Below are 26,186 nucleotides of genomic sequence, written 5' to 3'. Positions count from 1 at the left end.
CACGGAGACTGATTCCAAGTATCATAAACAAATAATAGTATTTGTCCCTCCCTGCTGGGAATGCCATTCTACCCTCATCTTGATTTACCAAACTAGGTCTCTTCCTTTTCCTGATCCTAATTGCCACTTGCTTGGAAAGCATTTATAACTCTTCTAGCCCACTCAGATCACTGATTTTTCCAACTCCTTATAGCATCCACTGGCAGGAGAAGAACAAAATAGGGGGAAAAATGATTGGGAGACCCCGTGATGGCCTTTTCCCAAACAACAGGGAGTTATTTCTTTTCTCTCAATTTCTCTCTACCCTTTCCCTGTGAATATACAGCTATCTTCCCCTTAATTTGCTTTGATCTCTCCCTTAGGAGCTGTCATGGAATCAATTAGATTGGTAGAATTTTATGACTTGAGGTCACCCAGTATGATTCCTCATTTTACAGATGAGAAAACTGAGGCCCAGAAAGGTTAATGTTTGAAACAATTACCTCTGTTGGGTCTTATAATACCAATCAGTGTCATTTTCTAAGATAAATGTTCTCAATATCCCAGCTCCACAAGACTGAAAATCCTCATTCAGTCTATGTTATGGCCTACTGGTGGTGACAGTCTCCATGCTAAGGGGAGCCCCGAAAGGTGGACTTCCTGTCTGGCTCCCACACAGCAGACAGAGCTGCGTTAGTCTTGGATGGGTTAAGGACTCTGGCTGGAATCAGGCCCACAGCCTAAATGGGGGCCACAGGCTTCACCTGTGCTTTAACAAAGGGGCCCCATGTTTCTGCTGAGACCTTATTCAGCACAACTGAAATGATGGATCGTGGGACCTGCTGTGTTTAAACAATTACAGAACAGCAAAATAAACCTGTCCTTCTCTCGAAAGTCATGCAGGGCCAACTGGGAAAACATTATTTCAAAATCGCCATGGAAAGGGAGAGAGGTCCAAATTTGAATGGAAATAACTGCCAGCTACTTTTCCCTAACATATTGGTTTTCTGATTCCAAAACACCAGGCAAGCCGAACATAAGTATAACAAACACATTTAAATAGAGGATACTACAATCTTAAAGAAGGAATCAGAAGTGGTCCTCGACATCTGGAGAGCCAATAAGAAGTTAGGTAAAGTCCAGGTGAAGTTGGGCAGTGTGCAAGGAGCCCAGATGGAGTGCACCAAGGACTCTGGGATGGGGAGGGAACTGGCCCCCTGGCAGTGGTGGGAGGGGCTGGGGAAGAAGCCCCAGTCTATTCAGTCCCTGGATAGACTGAAGCTCAGGTGCCTGAGTGGCAGTGGCCCAGGCAGCTGGAGTGGTGTGAGGTCACTTTGCAGGCCTCGGTATGCAGGGCCAGCTCTCCATGTGCCCATTTGTTCCTCCGCATCGTGCCAGGTCTTCAGATAATGGTACATGTTTGAAAGACAGCCTTGCTTCTGCCTTCCTGCTCCTACAGGAGTCTGTGTGAGAAACTGCCGTGGTATATTTCCCTTGCACACATAATAGGCTGTTAGCTCTTTTAACGGAGAATCCTAGATTATGTATTTCAACTCCACACGGTGAATAAGAAGCAATGAGCACAATATTTAAAGAAATAGGTAGTGTTTAGTTTCTTTTATCAGTGCTGCTAAATTGTCAAGGATCTTAATCCATTTTCCCTTCACTTTAGGAAGTTGAATTTCTTCTCTCCTTTGTTTACTTCTTAAGCCAACACACTGAAAGTTCCTGGGAATATTCCCAGTTCTTGAGATTAGGGTCCTGAGCCCATGCCCACCCCCTCACCCCCACCAGTGTGGGCAGCTGCTCCCTCTCCCAGCACAGGAAGAAAGAATGATCCAGCAACTCTTCTTTGGCCCCTCGCCCAAAGTGGGTCAGTTAAGGAAGCCATGCCTTCACGGGCCCCACTCCTTTTATTGCCTGTTACTGAAATAAGTTATTCAGAGAATTCCTTTGGCCATTCAAAGCACTTCTTTCTATCTCCTCTCCTCCCCATCTTCTCTTATGGTCATATGACCATGGATGAATTGCATGATATCTTTTTGTCTGTAAATTGGGGATAATAGTATCTATTTCTATTGGGAAGTGTTGAGAAGATTGAGAGGCATTACTTAATAAATGCATTGTTCCTCCTGTTCTTCCAATCTAAAGGGCTGATAAAAATGAGAGTACTTTTTTTCAACTGGAAGCCTGATCATCTGTCCCTTGTTGAGAAGCTTTCCTTTCTCCCTTCGTAATACCTTCCAACATTCTCTTCCATCACTTCTTTGCTTGACATTTGTACAAAATGAAGCTTAATTTTCTCCATTAAGGATCTCTTTTAACAGCTCCTACTCTTACCGGTTTGACAATCTAGCTCTTTCAAAGAGTTGATGTTATAAAACAAAAGTTTATGAGAACCGGAGTTGTTGAGAAATTCTGAAAGACTTCATATTCATATGCTTTTTAGAGATATAAAGGAGTTTCACCACAATTAAGAAATTAGGTTGAGTAATTAGTATTCAAGGTGGGGGTGTCATGCAGTCAGATGCCTAATCCATAGAGTGGCTGTTGAGAGTAGAGGCGGTGTCATTGAGGAAGAAAGTTCCTGTCATCACGTGGGGCCGAAAGCTGCAGGTTGTCCCCATGGATGTAATGAGCCATAGTCACAGCGTGTGAGTAGTGGGTTAGATGAAGAAAGGCTTTCTAGAGTGAAGTCTGTTATATTTTGGGATGGGCCGCAGAGACATATTCTGAAGTCTGCTTACAAGAGAGCTTTCAAAGCGGGTTAGATGTGTTCATTTCTCAGCGAGACTGCTGAGCTCTTAAGGCCCCCGTCCAGTGCCAGGCTTCTCCTGTGCTCTGCCTCTCTTTGTGTGCTCACTGTCTATTTTGTGTTTTTGCATGTGTGTGCCTGTGTCCTACTTGGTACAGTGGGAAGAAGTCAGTGGCTATGATGAAAACCTGAATACCATCCGCACCTACCAGGTGTGCAACGTCTTCGAGCCCAACCAGAACAACTGGCTGCTCACCACCTTCATCAACAGGCGGGGGGCCCACCGCATCTACACGGAGATGCGTTTCACTGTGAGAGACTGCAGCAGCCTTCCCAACGTCCCAGGCTCCTGCAAGGAGACCTTCAACTTGTACTACTATGAGACAGACTCCGTCATTGCCACCAAGAAGTCAGCCTTCTGGTCTGAGGCCCCCTACCTCAAAGTAGACACCATTGCTGCAGATGAGAGCTTCTCCCAGGTGGACTTCGGGGGAAGGTTGATGAAGGTCAACACAGAAGTCAGGAGCTTTGGGCCTCTTACTCGGAATGGTTTTTACCTTGCTTTCCAGGATTATGGAGCCTGTATGTCTCTCCTTTCTGTCCGTGTCTTCTTCAAAAAGTGTCCCAGCATTGTGCAAAATTTTGCAGTGTTCCCAGAGACCATGACAGGGGCGGAGAGCACATCTCTGGTGATTGCTCGGGGCACCTGCATCCCCAACGCAGAGGAAGTGGACGTGCCCATCAAACTCTACTGCAACGGGGATGGGGAATGGATGGTGCCCATTGGGCGCTGCACCTGCAAGCCTGGCTATGAGGCTGAGGACAGCGTGGCCTGCAAGGGTAAGCTCTGGGGCCTCTTGAGGCCTCTGCTGGGGCAGGGTCAAGTCTGCAAGGTTTCCCCACCTCCAGCTCTGGATCACACAGGAACAGAGCAGCCCAATGGCTCTTACAATATAAAGCTCCGGGGAAGTTCCCTAATATGACGCCTGATGATTTTCCAATTGTGTCCAATCAGAATGTCTGTATTCATGGCAGGGGGAAGAGATGGGGATAATTCCAAATAATGGATAATAACTAACCCACTCAGTTATATTTAATTTGGGGACATTTTCACTTTCTCTCTCTCTCTCTCTCTCTCTCTCTCTTTCTCTCTCTCTCTCTCTCTCTCTCTCTCTCTCTCTCTCTCTCTCTCTCTCACACACACACACACACACACACACACACACACACACACACACACACACAGCCCTGCATCCTGTCCAGCTCCACACTCTGAGACATGGAGAATTTGGGTTGTCATGGACAATTCACTCAAGGGTAATTGAGAAGTGACTGAATTTGGAAAATATTTTAGTTGATTTCAATCCAGCTCCCACAGCACTCAACTTGGTACTGAACCCATGTAGCTCATTAACTCAAAGCCCTCTGGCTTGGCTGTCTTCCTCCAGGGGCTCAATGCCAGGCCCTGGGGCAGGGAGGGAGCTAGCTTTGGTGTATCCTGGAAGGAGATGGAGCTTTTGGAATGGGGGTGGGATGGTGTCATGAATTCTATTACCTTTGCTTCCAGATGATGCAAACTTTGCAGTTTTGGGGGGTTAGGGTACTGTGTGCTCACCTAAGCTCTCCTAAGCCCAAAGCAGCACGTGTCCTATATGTGGCAATCAATGTGCTGACCTGGCTCAAACATCGTCTTCTCTGGGAGTGAATAGAAAGATCTGGAGGGTGCATACCTTATCTGTTGCCTAAATGCATGGAAGATGAACATGGGGGAATCCAGAGTTGGGGAAGAGAAGACTGCTTTCCTTTATTCAATTTTGTTTGTGGCCCTCAAAGTTTCAGATTCTTTCAAGAATGGGGCTTCCCACGTGGACCTTGGAAATGACCTCCTTGACCCTAACCCACCACTTGGGTGGCCCCAGTCCTTTGGGACAAATTGGAGGTGGGAGGCTGTATTAGTTTCTCCTTCTTTATTGTGAACCTCCTGCCAGCTGTCCTCTCTTGTCACCCCCACCCCACCTGAGCACCAGACCATCCCTTGCATGTCTCCTTCTCCCCTCACCTTGCTCCCCAGACACCTGAAGGCAAAGCACCAGGCTCAGATGGGATTACTAATGCCCATCAGCTCTGCGATCCTTTGAACTCATCTAATTGCCTGGGTAGGGGCACTCACACAGCCTTTCTGAGGCCTGCTGAGAGCGAGAGCTGTGCCATTGTGTCTTTATTGGATTTCTTGGTTATGGTACCCATGATGGATGGTGTGGAAACAGGGGGCAGAGAGTGCCAGATCAAGTGATGAATCAACACAGACAGTTTTAAAACCAGCTCGGTCTGGTCCCAGAGCGTTCTTCTTTGTCCCATTGGTTGGAGGAGGGGCAGGAGGTGCCCTCTTTGGCATTTGTCAGGGTCTGAGTGGGGATCCAGGCACCAGGCTGAGCTCTTAAAGGGGCAGGTGCAGCAGCTGCCAGGCACACTTGCAACAGTGTGGGTGATTTCTCCAGACTTCAAAGGGCTGCCATACCACACTTGCTGGCTGGGGCCCTCTCGTTTTTCTCATTATTTCCTGAGTGAAACGGCAGGAACCTGGGCAAGCATTGATTGGTCCTGATTTAATTGGGACTCTGGGAACAGGCTCATTTCTTTGGGCTAATTGGAACTTTTCTCTTTTGGGGGGTTCTGCTGTCCATGTTGCTTGTCCGTCACCTCCGGTGGTTGTCTTGGGAGGGCCTTTGGGGACAAATATTTAAATCTAAGTGGTTTCTTTCCATTTTCCCTCTCTAGCCCCAAGCCCCTCCAGACTTTTGGGGGATATTCCTTATCTAAAGTTATTGTGAACCTGGCTTGACATTACAAACTGCTTCTTATAAACTTATTCGAGTGTGAAGGAAATGGAGAACCTAGGACATCATCCCTTTGCCATTGTAGAGGCATAGGCAACCACATTTTGTAGCATTTCTGAAAGTGGAGAGTGGCAATGAGGTGGCATCGTGGGTCCTGCTGCCCAGCAGCCTGGCTGAGCTCAGTGCTCTAGAATGGCAGAGAAGCCCCCATTTCCCCTGTCTCAAGAACTTTAATTTGCATCTTCCAATTTTTTTTGCCTTTTTCTTTGCTGGTAACCTGGTCTTGATGGCTGAGTCAGATCTCCCTTCCCAGAGCGCATAGCCAGCTTCCCCCAGGAGGTGAGGGGCCCGTGGGCATAGGTGGTGATTCTGATAGAGCTATGCACCCTTTGGTTTGGGGTGGGCCGTGTGTGTGGAAAGGTCTGTGACGGGTCCCGTGGTCTGTCTTCAAAAGAAGGTACCCACCTATTTTGGGTGCTCAAGCTGGGCTGTCAGGCGGGCACCATGGCTGTTCCCAGCAGTTCTGGGGTGGTATAGCCAAGACTCATTAGGCCAGGAGCACTGAGCCTGGTGGATGCCAGGCAATCACAAGTGAGAAATAGTGAACCTCCATCGGCTGCCCTGGAGAAGGAAGGAGAGGCAAGTTACTGTCTCCCAAACCTTGAGAATTGATACCCTGGAGCCAGGCTTGGAAGGCTGGGTGATTTTGTTATTCACACAGGTATGTCGATTTGATAGATTTTCTTTTATGGACATTTGAATCTGGGCCTTTGCATGGGTTGAATTTATAGGACAGTGGAAAAAATATCCTTTATGTTATTTTTCTGGCATGCCAGACTTTTGTGACGGGCAGGGACCTTATTCTCCTGACTTGCACTGTTCATCTGTTAAACCCTCTCCTGTCAATGTCATGGTGACCAGTTGCTTGGTTGTGCAGAGCACCTGGAGACCAATTAGGCAACCTAGCCAGCAAAAGGTGGTCCTGGCCTACAGGTGTTCCTGTTGTGACAAGGGAGGATGGGCAGACAAGCAGAAGACGCTGTGGGGAGAGCTTGCCCATTAGAATGTGCAGCAAGCGGTTTACACATTTTCTCGAGGGCCCCGTGGAACAGCGCCTGTTCCTGACTTATCCTTTCTATATGCACAGGTTGGACCAATCAGGTAAGAGCACAGCTGCCTGCTGACCCCACTAGTGACTCTGACCCCATCATGTGTTTGTCTCTATAAAATTGTTAATTACTAGGAAAATGGCCCATCTGTCCCCACTTCAAGTTTCATGCTCACGGTACAGTGGATTAATGAGAAATCATGGCTTTGTCTTTACCCACCCTCATACCTTCCCTGTTCAGGTTGATGACTAAGGCAAGCCCCTGTGTGGGTCCCGTATTCTAACTGTCCCTGGGCCAGGGAGGCCAAGAGTTGGTGCTCAACAAGCTTTTTCTGTGCAGTGGAGTGTAAAATACTGCATTAGCTAAAGTTGGTCTCGGGGAAGATGGGGGAGCTAAGACTGAGTTGTTAGCGGGAACCTGGCATGGGTAGGCCCCTTACCTGTCTGTTAGAGCTTGGGGGCTGCAATATCTCCTATGGGTGTCCAAGGAGGGGTCCCGTGTGCTGGGACAGCCTCTGGCAACCAGGTCGTAGGTGGAGCAGTGCACCCATGGGGCTTACACCTATGTCTGCCCCTATGGCTTTCCCTCCCAGGCATAGTCCCTGGAACTTCCAGAAAGAGCTTCCTCATTAGCTTTCCTCTCTAGCCACTGCTAGAACTCAGGAAATGACAATACAATGCTACACATACCCCTTCCTGCCATCCTCCCTTGCTCCTGCCCCTGAGGTATCCAGGCCAGCCTTGGCTCACCACTGCAGAGGGCACACACTGAGCTACAGTGCCTAGGCCCTCATTCTTGGTGCTGTCACTTGCAAAAGGGGAATGGAGTGTGTCCAGGTGGAAGAGGCCTAACCTAGAGACAGGAGTTGATTTGAGTCCTGGCTCTGCTGTGAACTTCTGGATGGCTTTTAGGCAAGTCCTTTCCCAGTGACAGTCCTATCGTCTATGCCTATTTCTCAGGGTTTGTGAAAATCCAGTGTGACGATGGATATGAGAATGCTCTGGAAGCCATGCAATGCCATATATTGCGAGGTGTCATTGCCCTCAAGCCCTAAAGCATACCATCTGACTCTGGTTACTAAGGGAATAAGATTCTGGAATGAAGGTGGCATGTGGTGCTCCCACCCAGAGACACAGGTCAGCAGGAGTCCTGAACGATCAGTCGTTTACCTCCCTGCACCTACCCGGGTCCAGCTCCATGACTTTCAACAATGGCCAGTGAAATCAGCACATGGGTGTGACCCACTGTCACTCAACACGTCAATGGGTCAGTTAACACACGTTTGAAAGGTGTGGCTCATGTGGCCTGCCTTGAGGCAGGGGGTCTGGGCAGGTGGTCTTTGTAAACTGGATGTCTGAGTAGGGTAAGAAGACTCCCCAAGCTGGACAAAGAATGATGGTCTTATGCAGCAGTAATTCTTGATCCCAGGGTGGGCATGAGAACGCACAGGAAAGCTTTTATGAAATGGCATCCCAGGTGCCTCCTTCTGAGACTGTATTTAGTAGGTCTGGTTGGGGCCCAGGCCCTGAACCCTGGGTGTAAGCTTCAGACCAGGACCATCTATATAGCTGGAGTCTAGAAGAAACGGGCCCCAGGGGATGTCACCGAAGGCGTCCTTGGGCCTGTGGGATTTGTACAAGGGGTAGACCTGAGAACTTGAGGGGACATAGAAGGAGTCTGGGATCAGGGACTGCAGGAGCAGGCTGGAGGCTGGGTGGGCTGAGCACGAGGCCTGCAGGCCGGTAGGGAGGAGACTAGCGTCAGTGCACCTGGAGTATGGGACCGCTGTGCAGGGTCCTAATGATGCCAGGTGGTGTAGACTGGCACCTCAGCTGCGAGGAAGCCCGAGAAGGGCTCTGGGCAGAGAAGACAGAGACAGGACGCTGAGGGTGGACTGTCTAGGGGTTCCAGCAAAGACCAGCCTTCCCCGTAGCTGTCCAGCACCAGCTGTTCGCTCAGGACTGTCCTCTGAACAGCAGGGGTGCCGCCATTGTGCTCAAGGGCGCATGAAACCCGCAGGATTCCCATGCTCTGCTCGGGGCCTGCCAGTCAGGGCTGGGCTGAGGATCCAGGTTCTGTAACCAGGGGTCTATGCGACTTTCGGAGGAGGCTCTCGGGTCAGCTAAGACCCATCCAACTCTGGATGTTGGCGGGGCTTTGACAACTGAAGAACAGAACAGTTCTTCATTCATCTGTCTCCCTGTTCTGTGTCTTTCCCGCTCCCCACATATCTGTCAAAGCCCTGAGTTGGGGCCTGAAACCTCCTGGAGGTCACTGCCTTGTGCAGCTCTCCCAAGCACTGGTCAGACCAGACACTGCCCTGCCTTCTCCTCAGAGGGCTCTTCTCTTTCTGAGGCTGCTTCTTCACTCCTCTCCTTTCTCCAACTGGGGACTTGTTTTCCTGGGTAATTTTCCACCTACACGTAAATGCTTTCATGCCTGGAAACCCAAGGGATATTGTGAACCTTTTAACCATTTCGGTGCCTTTGTCAACCTGAGCAGCTGAGGTGAACCAATGTATAAGCCTGGGGGAGTTGAGATGAAAAATCTGCAGGATACGAAAGTGGAGAAAAATGTGTCTAATTTAGTTCCTCTTGGGAAAAAGTTTCTGGAGCCTATTTCAATCTCCCTAAGGGTTGTTGATTTCTGCTCTGGGTCTCCACCTGCCTCCTCATCCTGGATGCTGAAAGAGAAAGTGGCGGCCTGAGGGAGAGCTGTCATGCATGTGTGTGTGTGTGTGTGTGTGTGTGTGTGTGTGTGTGTGTGTGTGTGTGTAGGGTGCACTGCACTGGCAGCTGCATTCACGCACTGAGGAAACCTTTCTGATCTCTCTTGCCCATCAGCATCTGGCTGGTGAGTGAGAGGAAGGCCACAGTTCAGACAGCCTCCTCTCAAGCCCCCGGGAGACCAGCTCTGCGCAGGGCCCAGGGAGGCCAAGATCATTAACACTTCAGCCCTGTAAGATGAGCTTCATAATAGGATTTCCCGACAGGCTTCTTCATTTAGAAACCTCTCGGGCCTCCTCTGATCCCCATGATGGCTCTGCCCAGTATTCCCCAAAGAGGAATCTGATGTAATTGACGGCATGTAATGGGCTATGACACCAGCATGAGCAACAGCAAGCAGAGCTAGAAGAATGCCCCTCTGCCATACTGACTCCAGCATACCAGGCATGGCAACTCGGTCCCAGGCTCCGGGAATGGCAGCGGATGGCAAGGAGGCAGAAGGGAGGGGCCACTCTGGGTTCCAAGTCCCATTGTGCTCGGCACTGCCCCTTCTGCCTTTGAAAGACAGGGATTGATGTACCCCAATCCCAGTGGTGTTGACCAAACAATCATGATTGTCCCAGGTCAGTGCTAGAGTTACTGAGAATGACGGGCAGTGTTTTGTGCAGGAACGCTGCTCTGGGTAGAAGTTCATGACCTAATAAACATGTGTTACCAAGATGATAACAAAGACAGTATAGGGTCGTTACGGAGGTAGTGAAAACGTCACTGGGCTAGCAGCGCAGCTGGGCCCCTAGTGCCACTTATTACACTATCATTGGCCATGAAGAACTATAGAGTCTGCAACTGCCCAAGCTGGGGTGGGAGTGTGTGGGATGCTGAGAGACCATCTATTCTGATCACCTCATTATCCACAGAAAGAGGGCAGCCAGGGAGCACTTCTGGGCACCAACCTAGGGAGCCCCAGCTAGTTTACGTCACAGCTGGGATCAGAACCCAGGTCTGGAGAGGCCACCATCTGCCTCTGCTTCTGAGATTAGATGTTGTTAAAATTAACCATCCTTAAAAGCACAACAAGTATTTCCAGGAATATCAAACTTCTGTCAGCTGCTCTCTCATGGATTCTTTCTCTTGTATCTGTGTTGTCCCTTGTTTTCTTGGGTTCTGGGCACTCCCTGGAGCCATGCAGCACCAAGCACGGAGCTCCGTGTTAACTTGATAACCCCGTCGAAGTACAATCTCTGCAGATGCTCAGACAGGTTGCCCTGCCTGTGAGCCATCCAGAGCGTGCACAGCGTTGTGTAGGCCAACCGCAAGCTCCCTGGGAAGGGTGAGATCTAAGGCTTTGTGCTTACAGAAAAGGACAGAGGGAAGGTAGCAGGGCTGCAGGCTGGGGGCCTGGTTGTAGCTCTTTAATTTACATATCTGCATCAAGGACAAGTGTGGGCCCCTGGGGCTGAAACCCAGCTCAGGCTGTGGTCAGATTTACCCTCTTTGCTTTCTGTCCCCATCTCTCTCTGGAGCTGGACAGTCCCTTTCTGTAGAACTTACTCGCCTGGAGGGAGAACTATCTCTTTTGAGTTTGAAGGATGTAGAAGAAGAATTGAATCTGAGCCTGTCTAGAGTGAGAGCCTTCAATTCTGGGCCCTGGAGAGCTCTGAGGGTCTGAGTTCCGTTTCCAGTGCTTGTGGCCATTGGCGAGCTGTGTCACCTGTGTCCAGTGCCCCTGGACTTTAGTTCTCCCTCAAGGCAATGGGGTGAAGAAGAGTCTTCCCAGGACTTTTGCAGATGGAGAAGGAATGCATCCCAAACTCAGGCACACTGTCAGGAGCAAGCTTTATTTTGCCAGGAAGGCTTGGACAGGGACATTGAGAGAGGGGTGGTCGTGGTCTTTCCTCATAGGAGAGGTCTCTGCCTGCAGGAGTCCTATCTACACTCTCCTTGCTGGCTCAGTTAAGAGTTTGAGTACCAGTTACCTGGGATGGCAGCTGAGCCCTCCACTTTCGTTTCAAGGGCCAGTTAACAAGCAGGACAGGCTAATAATCCTGGGAGATGTGGCTTAGTACAGAGGAGTGTGTCTGGGTCTGCTCTGGGCCTCAACATCCATCCCATATGACAGAGACCATCTTATCTCCACCCAGCCTAATGTAAGACGAGTCTGCATCTGCAGGTGTGCTGGACACATCTTCTGGTGTGCTCGTGTGTGCGCACATGCAGGTTGGAGTTACCTGGTCTTTGGGTATGACCCTGGGGGCCTGCTCTGGCCATCTCCTTGCGGTCCAATTCCCCAATCAAGTTGGATCCCACTCGTGAGTTCATGTAGAGTGAGTGGACCCTGTGCTCATTCTTTCTTTAGGTATTTAACGGGCACCTAGATGAGCCACACCCTTTATACTTACGTACTCAGATTGAACACTTTTATGTCTAAGAATTTGCTACATTCTTAGCATGCTCTCTGAAAATGCTTGCAATGTCCAGAGGACAAGAGGGCCACGAGGGGCTCTGTTGTCCTGGAGAACCCAATGGAAGATGACTTTTCCCAGCTAGGCAAGACCTCTAGTGACAGTGAGTTCAGCCTGCCAGATGACGCTTAACTTTGCTTTCCCACAGTGCTCCCCCAGCCAGCTTTTAGACACCCCCAGTGATGGGACACTTACACGCCCTGAGGCAGCCTGGTTCATCTCTGAGCCCTTCTTCCTAGTACTGCTCCAGTCCCTATGGTAGAACTTTTATGCAAATCTCCCTTCTCCCAAGTTATCTTTTGTTGTTATTATTTTAAAAAATGTTTTTAACAGGTAATGCATAGAAAAAGTACGTTTCCCTCCCACTCTGGTCCTCACCAGGGTTCCTCATTGTTACAGTTTCTGGCAGTCTCTTGCAGAGAAGGTCCATGTATTTGCATACCCGGAATATAGACATTCCTTCTCCCATCTGCAAAGGGCCATACTGCACAGGCTGTTCATCTGGTTCCCCTTACCCCCTTTCTTACTTAATTAACAATGAAGGTTAACAATAATTTGGTTATGTTACATAGAAATCTGCCTGTTCTTTCCAATGATTGTGTAGTATTCCATTGGATGGATGTACCTTTATTTAATTGGTCCTTCATTTATTTACATCTAGGTTGCTTCCTGTTTTTTGTTATTTCTAAACCATGTTTCAACAAACATCCTTGTGTATTCATGTTTGCACCTCCGTGTGAGCATATCTGTGAGACAGACTCAGGAATTAATTTATTCAATGCATATTTATTGAGAACTTTCTATGTGCTAAGCACTTCTCTAAGAGCTAAGAATGGAAAAATTCTTAGAAGTAAACTTGCTGAATCAAGAGTATATAAATGTTTAATATTGATAGATATTCCCAAGTCGTCCTCCAAGAAAACGGCATATTCTACCAGTTTTTGCTCCCACCAACAATGTAAGAGGGCTCCTATTCCCTATACCTTTGCAAAGATAGTAAAATGTCAATCATGTTTAACTTGGCCAATCTGATAGATGAAAATCGGCATCCCATCCTGGTGTGAGTTTGCTTCTGTCTCGCTCTGAGGGCCACTGGATGTGGCACAGTGCCCTGCGTTGCCCTGCTCAGGAGGTGAGACACAAGCTTTCCTGTCTAATGCATCATCAAGTGAGTTTGCATGTTGCGGACAGTTTGGAGTCTGCTCACTTCATGATGTGGTCCACCCTTCACTTGCCTCTGCTCCATTCCCTCCTGCCTGCATCCCATCCTTCATGTGTTCTTTGCTCATCTGTAGCATCAAGGCATTTTGGTACATGCCATACACCTATTTCAGCGTTTTCCAGATGATGGTAGATGAAAGGCCTGCAGATGGGGCAGGACAAGGGCAAGTGCTGTTGCGGAAGGGCCATGCCATTCTCAGGTCCTCTCAGGAAAGCCAGCCCAGCCTGGTTTCTGGGGAAACACACCTCACTTTTCCATCTTCCTTCCCTGCCTGAGGCCTTTTCTGGCATCTCTGCTGATCCATTGCAGCCCTGCTCTGCAGTGAGGTGAATCTCTCACCTCTCGGCCCCATCCCTTCACTCCCCAATCCCGTCCTTTACCAGCTAACATCCGGGTCCTTGGGCCTCGGCTCACCCTGATGATTCCCCATCAGCTGCCTCTTCTTGTCACCAGCCTCTAGCCTTCTCTTCATTTCTTCTGTACCAACCCAGCCTCACCAGACTTGCCACCCCTTCCCTGGAATCCGTAAACCAGTGTCAGCCCCATCTCTGACCAGCTGTCTATGTCCCAGGCTGGAGCACACACCTTCCCACAGCCCTGCTGAAGCCCAGGCCCTGGTTCTACCAGTGAGCGTTGGCTTAGCCCTGGGTCACTGCCCACGGCCACCACTTCCTTCTGGTTTTTCCAACTCTGCAGCAATTCTTTTTCTCTACCTCTCTTACTTGCCTCATTCTCCCTCTCTTCTCCTCTCCCCTCCCCTCCTTTTCCTTCTTGCCTCCCTCCCTCCCTTCCTTTGTCACTACTTTTCCATTAAAATAAATACTTTCAGGTTAAAATATGAGACAACTTAAAGAAAATAGTAAATAGTAAATTAAAAACCTGGCTTGTAGTTACGGCAAAAAAAAAATTAAAAAATTAAAAAACCCAATAAAGGTAATATGCAAATAACATGTTTGAAAAGAATGCTGACTTGCCCTGTTTACCTGGGCTGAGAAAGTAGCTTATAAACTCTTCAAGGAATTCCCATGTTTTGTTGTCAGATCACGTGATAACTATAATTTGAGCATGGAACAGAGTTTTCTGGATTGGCTTCCAGCTTGCATGGAAACACTGCTACAGCGTGGCTGTCATTCATGGAGCACCCATTACGTGCCAGACGCACTGCCAAATTCTTTTCCTGCATTCTCTCTTAAATCCTCACCATAGCCCTATGAGGTGCACATGATTAACATCCTCATTTTTCAGTTGAAGATACTGAGGCACAGAGAAGCTAAGTACCATTGCCAAGGTCATATAAAGTAGGACTCAGGCCCAGCTAATAACCGCCGTTCTCTACTCCTCCCTCAGATGAAGAAGAGCAAGATTCGTTTAGGGGCAGATTTGTGATTTGTGATGGCAGCTGGGACTTCAGTGTCCCATTTGGGCTGAGATATAAACTTCACTAGGGTACCCAAAGAAAAGCAATCAGGGTTTGATCTTCATTTCTCGTTGGCCAAGAATGAACTAACCCTGGAGTTCATGGTGTGATTGCGCCCACTGGCAAGAATGAGGGTGCCGTTGAACCCCCCACCCTCCCACTTCTATCTTCGGCCCAGCTCTCACTCTTACTCTTCTCCTTTCTGAGCTCCTCATTGGCAGGGTCATGCCTGATGCTTCTCTGCATCTCAAATGCCTACTTTGTGCCATCTGTTAAATGAGAACAAAACAAAATGCGTTGAAAACAAAATTTGTGGAAGCAGGATGTGAACTGAGGAGGAAGAGAGGTTTTGCATTAGGATGTGTAAGAAAACATCCCAGCAGCACTGAGTAGCATAAGCTCCGAAGAAACGAGTCAGGACCAGGCACGAGTCTGCTGACAATACATGCATTTGCAGAGGTGATGAAAGCAGGACCAGATGGAGGAAGTGACCAGTGATGGCAGAGGCCTTGTCTGTCTGTTGTCCAATATAGTGACAACGTTGTGCACACACACAGAGAACTAAATCAACAGAATGGTCACAAGCTCATGCGTCATGAAACACTTTCACTAAAAGTTGGTGATAACGTCTCAGTTTGACAGAGGACATAAGGTCAGTGCAATGTGTGCGTTTCAAGTGGAAAATGACAGTCAGCTCTTTGTACAAAAAGGATAGAGCTTCTCATTGAAATTGTATGGAATATGCAAGAACTCCACCAAATCATGAACTTGGCAAAATTTTGCCTGTTCCGGGAATTAGGCAATTTGAGGGTTTCTGTTTGGTTTCTAGGTCTGTCACACACGGCTACATTCATTCGAATGTGGTGACCCTTGTCACTTGCAAGTTTTCTTTTCTCTCTGGGTCTGTTTGTCTTTCCCTCTGCATCTTTGGCCAAATTTAGCTCCCCTGTTTTCTTTTCCTCCATGTATTCTGTTCCCTTGTCTTCTCTCTTGATTTGCTTCGAAAAGAGAAAAAAAAAAAAAAGAAAACACATTTCATTGGTAGAATTTTAATGAATGGATGGCTATTTCTATTCATTGTTTTTATCTTTTTCCCTAGGAAACTGTTTAGATGCAAATTGCAATAAAAATGAATTCTTTCCTATAGTAAAATACAGGAAATCAATGTTCATCATTGACATCAATTGCAAATATTACAAGAGGGATTTTTGTCATCAAATTAATATATAATCCCACATGTCGATAATAGGATCATTCATTGAAAAGAACAATAGCTTTTGTCTGTGTGTGTGTGTAGAATGCCCTTCTCCCCTGTGCTCATTTCTTTACTTTTTCTGGAGCATACGCTGCTTATTTCAGCTTCTTCAACCCCGTTCTTGATTATTCGTGGCTTCTGAGAATTCTTTCTAGCTTCCCTTTTATTCTAACATCTTTCAAATCTTGCAATCCAGCTACTAGTTAAGGACCAGTAACCAAAGCTATTCATTATTGAATTGAACATTTCCAAACAGGGTGACTGATTCAGTCTTTCAGGTTGATAACTCTTTTCCCTCTTGTGGGGATCTTTGCCCACCTACCCTGCCCACTCACCTAAGAACTTTCTGTAATGAAAACTCAATTATTTGGAAGAGTGTTTCATCTTTGGGGATTGGCCTTCTCACTTGTCTTTTCTCTGAACCCCATCAAAGTGTGCTTACTGCCTGCTCCTGGCCCACCTGGAGAGCGAAAAAGTGAACTAACTGTGCCAAAGGAGCAGCAGATGCCCTCCCCATTGAGGACAGTGGATATTTGCTACCCAGAGAGCTGATAGCATCAGTACACAGCCAATTGGTCATCCACACACCCACTTTGTCCTGACCCAGGAGAACAAGGCAGAGGTGGCTGCCTGTGCACATCCCAGGGGGTGGTAGCTTTGATCCTCTCCCTATCCTGGCTTCCCACAGTGGCCAGGCCTCTTCAGACCGTCCCCCACAGTCTCCTTTCCTGCTTGTAGCTGAATGCTAGCCCTTCCTTCTGGACCACAAAGGGCTCTGTAGACAGACATTGTGTGTTGTTTGCCAACACGGGGGCCCGGGTACACAGAGGGGGTGAGGAAGAAGCCATCTGCTCTCTCCTTTCACGCAGACCTTTGCTTTCTCCCTTTCACTCTCTCCGCCCCTCGCTCTCTGCCTTTGAACGTGCATACAAAAATTAAAAAAAGAAAAAAAGAAAAAAGCAGTTGCTAATTAGAGCAAGAGAATGAGAGTAAGCCTGGAGGAGGGATACAACAGAGAGGACAGCTCCTGTGCAAATCAGCCAGCATTTATGAGCCACTGAGGGAAGAACAAGGGGGCCCTGAAGGGGCTTGGGAGGGATATTTTGACAAAATAAGCAACAAAGCTTCTTCTTCAGAATGGCAAAGAGGGGCTTTGTCCTAACCTCCCATCACAGAAGAGAAGGAAACAAGAAATGACAGTTTCTTATAAACTCCCATGGCTAGTGTCCACCTACCCTAGCTCTTCTTATCTTTTTCACACTCTCTCAATAGCTCAGTAAACAACAGTGTCTATTTTGGGGACATTTAAGTGTATCCTTTTATTGGTAATTTTTGTTCTGGCTGATAGAGAGTGGGAAATCACTGGCTTCTCGTCCCAGGGTGGGAGGGAGGAGAGGAGAGCTTCCCCATACAGGAGCAGCTGAGTCATCAGGAAGCCCCAGCTTGGAAAATATCCTCTAACAAATCAAAACTTTCTGTCAGGGCTTTTTTTTCACTCTGTCCTATTCTTGGTTCACCAGGGTATTTCTTTCCCCAGCCCTGTGTCATTAAGTTTTCCACGAGCCGTCCTGATGCATGGCGCTGAAGTGTTGGCTGCCTGGGGAGACAGCAGCCAGTGTTCAGACAGGACCCTGCTCTGACCCTGAACTCTTCGAACTCACTTCATGCTCACAGAAGGTTCTGGATACCACAGCAGCCAAGGCACCTGCCTGGCGGTTCTGCCATGGTTTAGAGTGGAGCTGCCATTGCTTCATTCAGCCAGTCTCGCTCTGAAGGCCCAGAGATGCTGTCAGTTATAGGGAGGGAGGTTTTACCTGTTGACTCGGTCTCTCTAGAGATGCAGTTTCTTCAGGCATAAGATGAGTTGACTCATGTTTGTAGACATAAAGATTTTGATCTGTGTATTCAAAAAAAATGAGATAATCTTCTGATTTCTTGTGAATGTAAACCAATTAAGATGAGCACAGTAGAAGTCTCATTACGGTGCACATTGGTACTGACTTGTCAGGGAGAAAGAAAGGAAAAGGAAATAGAACCTGGAAAGAAAGGACTAACTTGGTTCATTCTCTTCCGCGGGTGGTGGTTGAAGGTGATGGCTACACATGAGAAGAGAGAATGACCCCATTGGAATCTCTTGGGAAAAATCCCGATTCTGGAATAAGGTCTCAAGATGAACTTTTCAGGAGTCCATATGCAGTGGACCAGTTTCTAGCACACAGATGTCAGCTCTTGCTATTGTCAGTAGTTTTTATTTTAGCTATTCTAATTGGTATGTCCTCGTATCTCATGGTGGTTTTAATTTGCATTTCTCTAGTGAATAATGATGTTGAATATCTTTCATGTGCTTATTGGCCATCTGTTTATACTCTTTGGTGAAGTGTTTATTTAACAATTTTGTCCACATTTTTGTTAAGTTGTTTTGTTTCTTACCACTGAGGGTGGAGATTTCTTTATATATTTGGATACAAGTGCTGTTTATGAGTATATGATTTGCAAATATTTTCTTCCAGTCTATAACTTGTCCCTGCTGTCTTTTAACAATGTCTTTTACAAAACAATCTTTCATTTTGATGAAATCCAACTGATCTATTAAATTTTTTTTTCTTTGTAAAGACTGTATTTTCTCAGAGCAGTTTTAGGTTCATAGCAAAATTGAGAGGAAGGTACAGAGATTTCCCGTATACACACTGCCCCCACGCATGCATAGACTCCCTCGTTAACAGTGTCCCCTAACAGAGTGGAACATTTATTGCAATTGATGCAGCTACATTGATATATCATTGTCACCCAAAGTCCACAGTTTACATTAGGGTTCGCTCTTGATGTACATTCCGTGGGTTTGGGCAAATGCACAATGCCACGTATCCATCGTTATGGTATCATACAGAGTATTTTCACTGCCCTAAAAATCCTCGGTGCTCTGCCTATTAATTCATCCCTACCTAACCCCCAACTCCTGGCAACCACTGATCTTTTTACTGTCTCCATAATTTCACCTTTTCCAGAATGTCAAACAGTTGTAATCATGCAGTACGTAGCCTTTATATACTGGCTTCTTTCACTTAGTAATACGCATTTCAGGTTTTTCCATGACTTTTCATGGCTTGACAGTTCATTTCTTTGTAGAGCTGAATAATTTCCATTGTTTGGAGAATTTATCCTTTTTTTTTTAAATTTATCCTGGTTATGGATTATACTTTTGATGTCATGTCCAATGATTCTATTTCCCAATCGCAGGTCACAAAGGTTTTTTCCTAATGTCTTCTTCTAAAAGTTTTATATTTTACTACATTTAGGTCTGTGATCCATTTTGAGGTAGCTTTTATTGAAGGCATGAGGTTCAGGTTGAGGTTCATTTTATGATGATGTTGCCTCTGATATCCAGTTGTTCTAACACCAGAGAACTGTGTGGATTCCTCCACGCCTTTACTTGAATATTACCTTCTCGGTGACCCCTACCCTGACCACTCTCCTCTCAGTGTCGACAACCCTCAACAGCGCTTCCTCTTTATTTGTAGCCCTCTATTTTTCTCCATAGCAGTTACCATCTCTTCCATAGTGCACAAGTTGCTTACTGATTACATGCATTATTTGTCTCTCCTCACTAGAATGCGGGCTGCGTGAGGGCAGCAATATTTGAGTACACACTTGTTAACTGATGTTGTCCCGAGTGAATGATAAGCATTGAATGTGCGAAGAGGCTGGTGTCCGCTTGGGCACATGGCTGCAGAGGCAGAAGGTGGAGGGGTGGCTGATGGAAGCTCCTAGGCAGGCAGAGCAGATCAGATCAGAAGTGAGCCTCCTGAGCTGGTGGCTTCCCTGCCTCACATGTTCATCAGGCCAAACAGGTTTGCCCAAGTTAACACTGTACCCCAAAGCTGTTCTCTCAACGACCCGCCCACCATATTGTTTGAGGCTCTAAGGACTTAAGTAATTAAACCATTTTCCCTCACAGTCTTAAAGCATTTGTTCCTTGAAACTTAAGCTTTATCCCCTTTTCACCCTTATGCCCCTTGAAAGACAGAAAATGCTCTAATGTCTTGGGAAAATTATCTTAAATTCTAATCAGGCCCCAATCCTGGGTGTTAGAAGTAACTCAGAGTTGAGGTGGTTGGGAGGGCAGGGAGACATTCCGGGAAAGCTGTTTAGGAGGCAAAGTTGGCTAGAATGGAAGCTTTCAACTGGCTAATAGTGCTTCAGTTCCAGCGATGGGCTTAACTCATCAAGTGGGAGGCCCTGGGAATCAGAGAAGCAAACAGTGCAAAAATATGGTGAGACCAGAAGAAAAGAGGGCGGATTAAGTAAAGTGGGGTAGGGGGATTAGTGGATTCTATCCCCTGCTAGGGAGCCTCTCTTCATTCTGTCCCTACCCTAAGTTCCAACATCACTCTGCTTTAGGCCTCTTGAGTAGCCGGTGCAGTGATGTAGGACGCTGTGTCTCCCTGGGGTCTCCTCTGGAATTTCCGCCTAGGAGGGGCTTGGGCAACAGTGTGGTTGGTTGGGTGGGGAGGGGCCTGGCTGGAGGCTTGAAGGCTGCATTTGCATAGCAAGCACACTGTTTTTAAAGCGAATGTTCATTTGGAGTTTGGGGCACTGATGAAAACAAGATGGGAGGGCTGCTGCTGTGTCTGCCAGAACCTGGCTGGTGTGGGCTGGTGGCAGTCCCTTTCCCTTCCTCGCTGCCCAGGCACCGGTCCCCTAGATACCACGCCACCTCCCATCTCAAGAGGTACCCTGCAGGTCCAGTGGATCCTGGCGTACTGTTCTGGTTCAGCTAGCCCTGCTCTTTGATGATCTTTGAACAGCTCAGGCTCCTGGCCTGTTTGAAATCTGGTCACATACTATGTTTGTTCCCAGAAAAGCAAACCCACGTTGTCTCCTATTTCTGTCTTGTTTCTACCACTGGATGGACCAAGTCGGCTAATTTTCTTTCCCCTTTGATAAATTTGCTTCTGTTCAGTGGGGAGGAGATGCTGATTTTGAGTCATCGCAACTATGAGGGGGGGATCCCACTTGCAATATTTTTTAAATTATATTTTAAGGAAGATGCCTATCAACACTTGCAATAATTCACAGAAAAGAAGCCCAAGCAGAGCTGGTTGAAATGTCTTCCTTTGTTTTTTCTTTTTCTTTTTTCTTTTCCCTTTTAATGTGTTACCAGCTAAATGGGGGTCTCACAGGTGAGAAACAGAAACTAGCAGTGTCTGAGAATCGCTTCTTGCCTTCTGTGACTTTGGCCACACCTGCCTCCCATGATTTCTCTGGGGAGACCTGCCCCAGGACAGGCCGCCTCTCCTCCCTGGGTCCCTTCCCTTGCTCCCCCTTTAAACCATCCTTGCGATAAGCCAATGCTCCGTGCAGGGCTGTGTGCACAGGATAATGTCAAAACAGAGTTCCAAAAATTGTGGTATGATTTAAATGTTTGCATCAACAAATAAGTGCCTTTAACACAAAATTGCAATACTCCATGTTATGCTATAAAAAGATACTTATAGGATTTATAAAATGTATTCATGTGCAGCGCCCTAGAGGCAGGCTGGTTGGATACTGGGACACATTTTTAAGTTGTGAAGGACTTCTCACTTCAGTTCTGAGTATATCTCACTGAGTCTGAATCTGAGGACTTTCCTGAAGGCGAGTGGGACTAGATGGCCCTCCTACCCTGCCTGTGACAGCCCTACTCAGCCCAGAGTCCAGGAGAGTGGGCAGCTGGGACCCAGGTGGGTCCTTCTGCACATCCCAGGTCGGCCTCAGACTCAACCCTTGTCTCTGGGGACTGGAGTGCTCTCCTGCTCCCTCTACCATCCAGTAGGTGCTCCATAGACAGGGTCATTTGGAGTCTGATTCATTGGACAGATAAAGCTGACGCCTGACTGAGCACAGTCACTTCCCTCCGTGGGTGTGGGAAGGTGTCATCTTGCAGGAGCCCTGACCTGTGGCTCCCCCTGTGGTCTCAGATGCATGTGGATGTCTGTGTGCCCTCATACGCAGCTCTGCAGTCTGTTCTCTGGGCAGTCACATACCGAGGGACTGCTTTTTCTGGCTGTCCTGACTGGTTCCCTTGCCTTCCTAAGGGAGTAGGGCAGGGGGACCTGATGGTCAACAGAAGTGTTAACCAAGGTTCAAAGCTCCAGACGAGGCCCCAGCGCAGCCTGACGGAAATGCTCTCTACTTCTTTATGATGGGGGAGCCAATGGCAGGTCTGGCAACAAGAGCGGACTTGAGCAGAAGTTCTCTTTGAATTCTGGTCTTTCAGAAGGAATCCTCTGAGCAGAACTGAAATGCCCAGGAGTGACAAGGGGGAATTGGCGTGCTGGTGGTCAAGGAATCTGGGGAGAAAACATTGCTGGAATACTCCTAGAGGAGAATGCTGCAGCTCCAGGCTCTCAGGCCTGAGCAAGACAGTGTGCCTTATCTCCTTAGGGAGACTCCGAAAAGTGCTGTCTGATCTGGAAAAAACAGACAAACATGTCTGCGGGAGGGATGACCCAAAGGCCAGCGGTGAGTTGGTGATTTGGCTGTAGGAATAGTCTTCAGAATATGCTGTGCAGGGATTTCGAGCTGCGCCTGAGATGGAGGGGCGTGTCCTGTCTCTCTGCCTTTATCCTTCTACTTGGAGACTCTGCCAGCTGCAATGGCCTCTAACCAAACTCCGCTCCAGTACTCTAGGTTCAGCCCGTCTCCAGATTCATCTTCCTAAATCCCAGACTGGGGCAGTGGTCGCTATGCTCACCAACTCTTCTGGTGCCTCATTGCTATAAGAGCACATACTCAGGTAAGCATTCAGGAGTTCACACATATGCACAAACACCACAGGCCCCAAACCCAGCTGGATTCACAGTGTAAACTCTGGGTCCAGACCACCTGGGTTTGAACTCTGCTGCACCACCTACTAGCTGGGTGACTTTGGGTAAGTTACTGTACCTCTCTGTGCCTCCGTTTCCTCCACTGTAAAATGGGCATATTCATAACCTACTTCTGAGCGTGGTTGTGAGAGTTGGATGAATTCATGCTTGCAAAATGCTTAGGATGTTGCTGGCTCTCAGACAGCATTCATTGTGTATGAGCCGTTGTTATTCTCTACCTCACACGGAGCATGCTGGCACCCCTGCCCCCTCAACTCCAGCAGTTCAAATTTTATTTCTCATCAGCTCTTCAAGGCCTACCTGAGTGTCTGCCTCTTCTACATCGAGGTTTTGATTTCTTGCTCTAATTGACAACGGGCCATAATTGACTTTTCTGTGTGCACCTGTCTCTCATTGCCTATTTGTTCCCCTGTCCTCTCTGCCTCTCTGACCCCCAAGTGCCTGAGGCTGACTGTAGCCCCTGAAGGGTCAGCAGTCCCATTCTTCTTCTTTGCTCTCTTTCTTGCAGGGGGAGAGGCTTTCAGTACTTTTTTGTTAGTGGGGCTGCTTCTGAGCTTTGCGCCTCGCTGCCTCTCTTCCTTCTTCCCTTTTCTGTGCTCTTCTCCCGGCCACCCCCACTTTCCCTCTGTTTCTCTTTTTGTCTCCCCCTCTTTCCATCTCTTCCTTTTTAGTTTTCCTTATTTCTCGAACCTCCCCCACTTCTCTCTTAATGAGAACTTTCACACATCATATTGATTTGGAGTTTTAAAAAGCCAGCATTGATTTTTCTGGGGCACTTTTCATGATCTTATTTTTAAACGTAGGAAGAAAGCTGTTTCCAAAGCTGTTTACTTTGTTCTATTGAGTTTGGAGTCGATGTTGGAAACTTTTTTCCAGAGATGCAGAGAGCTCGGGGACCTCTGATGCCACATCTTAGGAGCTGGGGGTCAGGGTCGCCGTCTCTTTAGAAGGCCCAAGTCTGGTGGTAGAGAGCCTTGAGCAAAGGCAGAGGCCTTGCAGAGGGCCTGGATTTGCGGACAGGGCTGAAGAGCATATAGAGAGAGTGAGCAAAGACAAAACAGACATATTGTAGGCTCCATGGGGTGAGGGGCAGGTTGGGGGAGAAGAACAGTGGTAGGAATTTGCCGGGGAGGCCATGGCTCCTGCTGCTCTGGAATCAGGGACAGATTCTTGGGACTGTCTCACCTCTTCCCACCTACAGCCCATATGGATCCAACACTTGCTAAGGGCTTTGCCTGTGTCATCTCATTAATCCCCCCAGTAACGTCAGGATGCAGGTCGTATTAGTTCCATCTTGCTTTATAGGTAAGATGACGTTATAGGACTAGATTAAAGTTAGCCAAGGGCTATGGGTTACAAAAGTTCTAAAGATAGAATAATAGAAAGATCTAAAGGAGCAGAATTGAAGGGGGGGAAAGACAACATTTTGCTGACTGGAGGATGTGTATTTGCACATGTAGGCTGCATTAAATCTTTTGGGGAATGACGATGGACATATATAAATAAACCAACAGAATCAAGTGAATTGATGAGGATATTAGGTGAGGGGAAAATGAAAGCAGGAAGTAAGATGATCTGTAGCTGAAGGTCCTGACGCCCAAAGTCAGAGGTGGGCCCTCTGGATGGACTGGTTGGTTGTCACCAGGTCTAACCTGCCCCATTTTGGGTTCTGAAGCCATGCATTTTGACCACCTCTCCCCTACATGAGTTCAAAGCTCTCTGGAAGCAGCCAGGAGAGCAGCAACCTAGCCTGATCTTATCTACCCCGGGCTCCTGGGCAGCGGCAGAGAGGAGGGGCCCAGGGTCTGGCTGGGTCCATGCAATAGCTCCTCTGGGCATTGAAGCCTGCCAGCTCCTCACCTGGTTCAATGAAGGCCACTTTGGGTAAGGCCAGTTCACAGGAAAGTTGAAAGGTGATCGAACTATCCTGAGAAAACATGGAGCCTTTGGCTTGCTTGCCAGCTTTCTAATAGTGTTTGGATTTTGTTCAGAACAATTTTGCCCTCCTTTTCACCTGGCTAACTTCTTTTATTGGATCTCAGCTCAAAGGTTACTTTCCTAGCAGTCACCCAGTCTCCTCCTCTGTGTACCTATAACACTTGCATTAGCCCAGGCATTCCTTCTCTCGTGCCAAATGTACTTCCCTACACAACCGCTTCTGCAAAATGGTACTCTACAGCAGGGCTTCTGGGGAAAGGAAGGTTAGGGTTTGTAAATCAATATCTGTGGAACTTTGTAGCCAAAGCCCTAAGAAAAGCAGCAGTCCTAACAAAACCCGCCGCCCAGATAAGTTGCTTCCAGCCTTTGCACCCAGCCTCCCCGCAGGTGGATGCTCTGTCGCCTTGGACCCTGAGGCCAGTGTCTTCTCGGAAATGTAGGTCCTGGAGGGCATTGATTTCGAGTTGAGACCCAGTGTATCAAAATTAAGAGTTTGAAACTTCCACATGAATGTTTTAACACTGGCAGAAATGTCTTTAGTGCTCCTACATCTGCATTCCCCCCTTCATAGCTTAACAGAGTGGATGTGGGGAGGTGCTTGAAGCTGCTACGAACAGCCACCGCTTACAGAAAGCACTGTGTCGACTTTCAGTTTGTGCTTTCCACGTCACAAGGCACTGTCACAGTGAGTGGCCTAGGATGTGAAGGAGAATGCCTCAGAAAATCCCCAGCGCTGGGCCTGTTGTCTTTCAGCAAAGCCGTGCTCTGGGGAGGGGGGAGATAGGTCAATGGGAAAGTCATCCTGGGCGAAATGGACTCCTGCGTCCTGCGTTCCTTTAATAGAACCTCCATGTTGCAGGGACTTCCCCAAAATACCTGTTCCTTCACGTTCAAGCTTTCTTTTCAGGAAAGATAGCAAGGCTCCAAATGTTTCTGGCAGACTCTCCTTCAGTGACTGGGTCACCTTTTTGTCCCTTTCCCTCCCAAGTCTCCCACCCCAGTTTCTCACCATCATTCTGAGCACATTCAGGTTACAGTGTACCTTGGGGCCCCCAGTTTTCTCCTGGCGTAAAATGCCCAGTTTTATCTTGTCTGTGGGGGGTACTCCCCACCGGTTTACTTACTGTGACTCTCCCTGGTCGCCCTCCCCTCTGCCTTCTCGTGGCTTCTCCTTCCCACTTCATATGGATAGTGTGAATTTTCTGTTCTCTCCAGATGCACTGGCATTCATTGGGCTGTCCATAAAAGGTATAAAGGTTGAGGCCTGACTCCAGTGAATGTGGGAATCCACCAGGGCTGGGAACAGAGCTCTAGCCTCCTCAGCTCAGCCTGGTGGGCTGGCTCCACCTATGGAAAAAGGAGCCTTACCAAGTGTTTCCCTCCATGGCCTCCGTTTTTCTTCCCACAGTGCCAGGCCTGTATGGAGGATCCTCAGACAATGTAATCCATACCCACACATCAGCCTGTGGCTGAGGGGGCAGAGGACTGCTTGTGGAGGCTCAAAAATTGGAGGTCCAAGGTTTGCCCTCCTTTTCCCATAGGAATCTCTCCTATGTCATTGAGCTCCCCAAGTCATTGAGCTTCCCAATCTGTTCATTCTACCAGTGAAGATCTCTGGAA

General features: G+C 47.9%; 1 protein-coding gene across 3 annotated transcripts in view; it reads left to right on the top strand.

The window, feature by feature from the left end:
- Nucleotides 1–26,186, top strand: part of EPHB1 (EPH receptor B1) — a 427,967-nt gene that overhangs the window by 156,738 nt on the left and 245,043 nt on the right. For all 3 annotated transcript variants that reach the window (XM_081072777.1, XM_081072779.1, XM_081072778.1), the window contains exon 3: nucleotides 2,893–3,574. In XM_081072777.1, coding sequence (XP_080928903.1) covers nucleotides 2,893–3,574 — 682 coding nt within the window. The remainder of the gene's footprint in view (nucleotides 1–2,892; nucleotides 3,575–26,186) is intronic.

Source organism: Rhinolophus hipposideros (genome assembly GCF_964194185.1).
Source record: "Rhinolophus hipposideros genome assembly, chromosome: 14".
Classification (NCBI taxonomy): domain Eukaryota; kingdom Metazoa; phylum Chordata; class Mammalia; order Chiroptera; family Rhinolophidae; genus Rhinolophus; species Rhinolophus hipposideros.
This window is presented reverse-complemented; position numbering and strand designations above follow the sequence as displayed.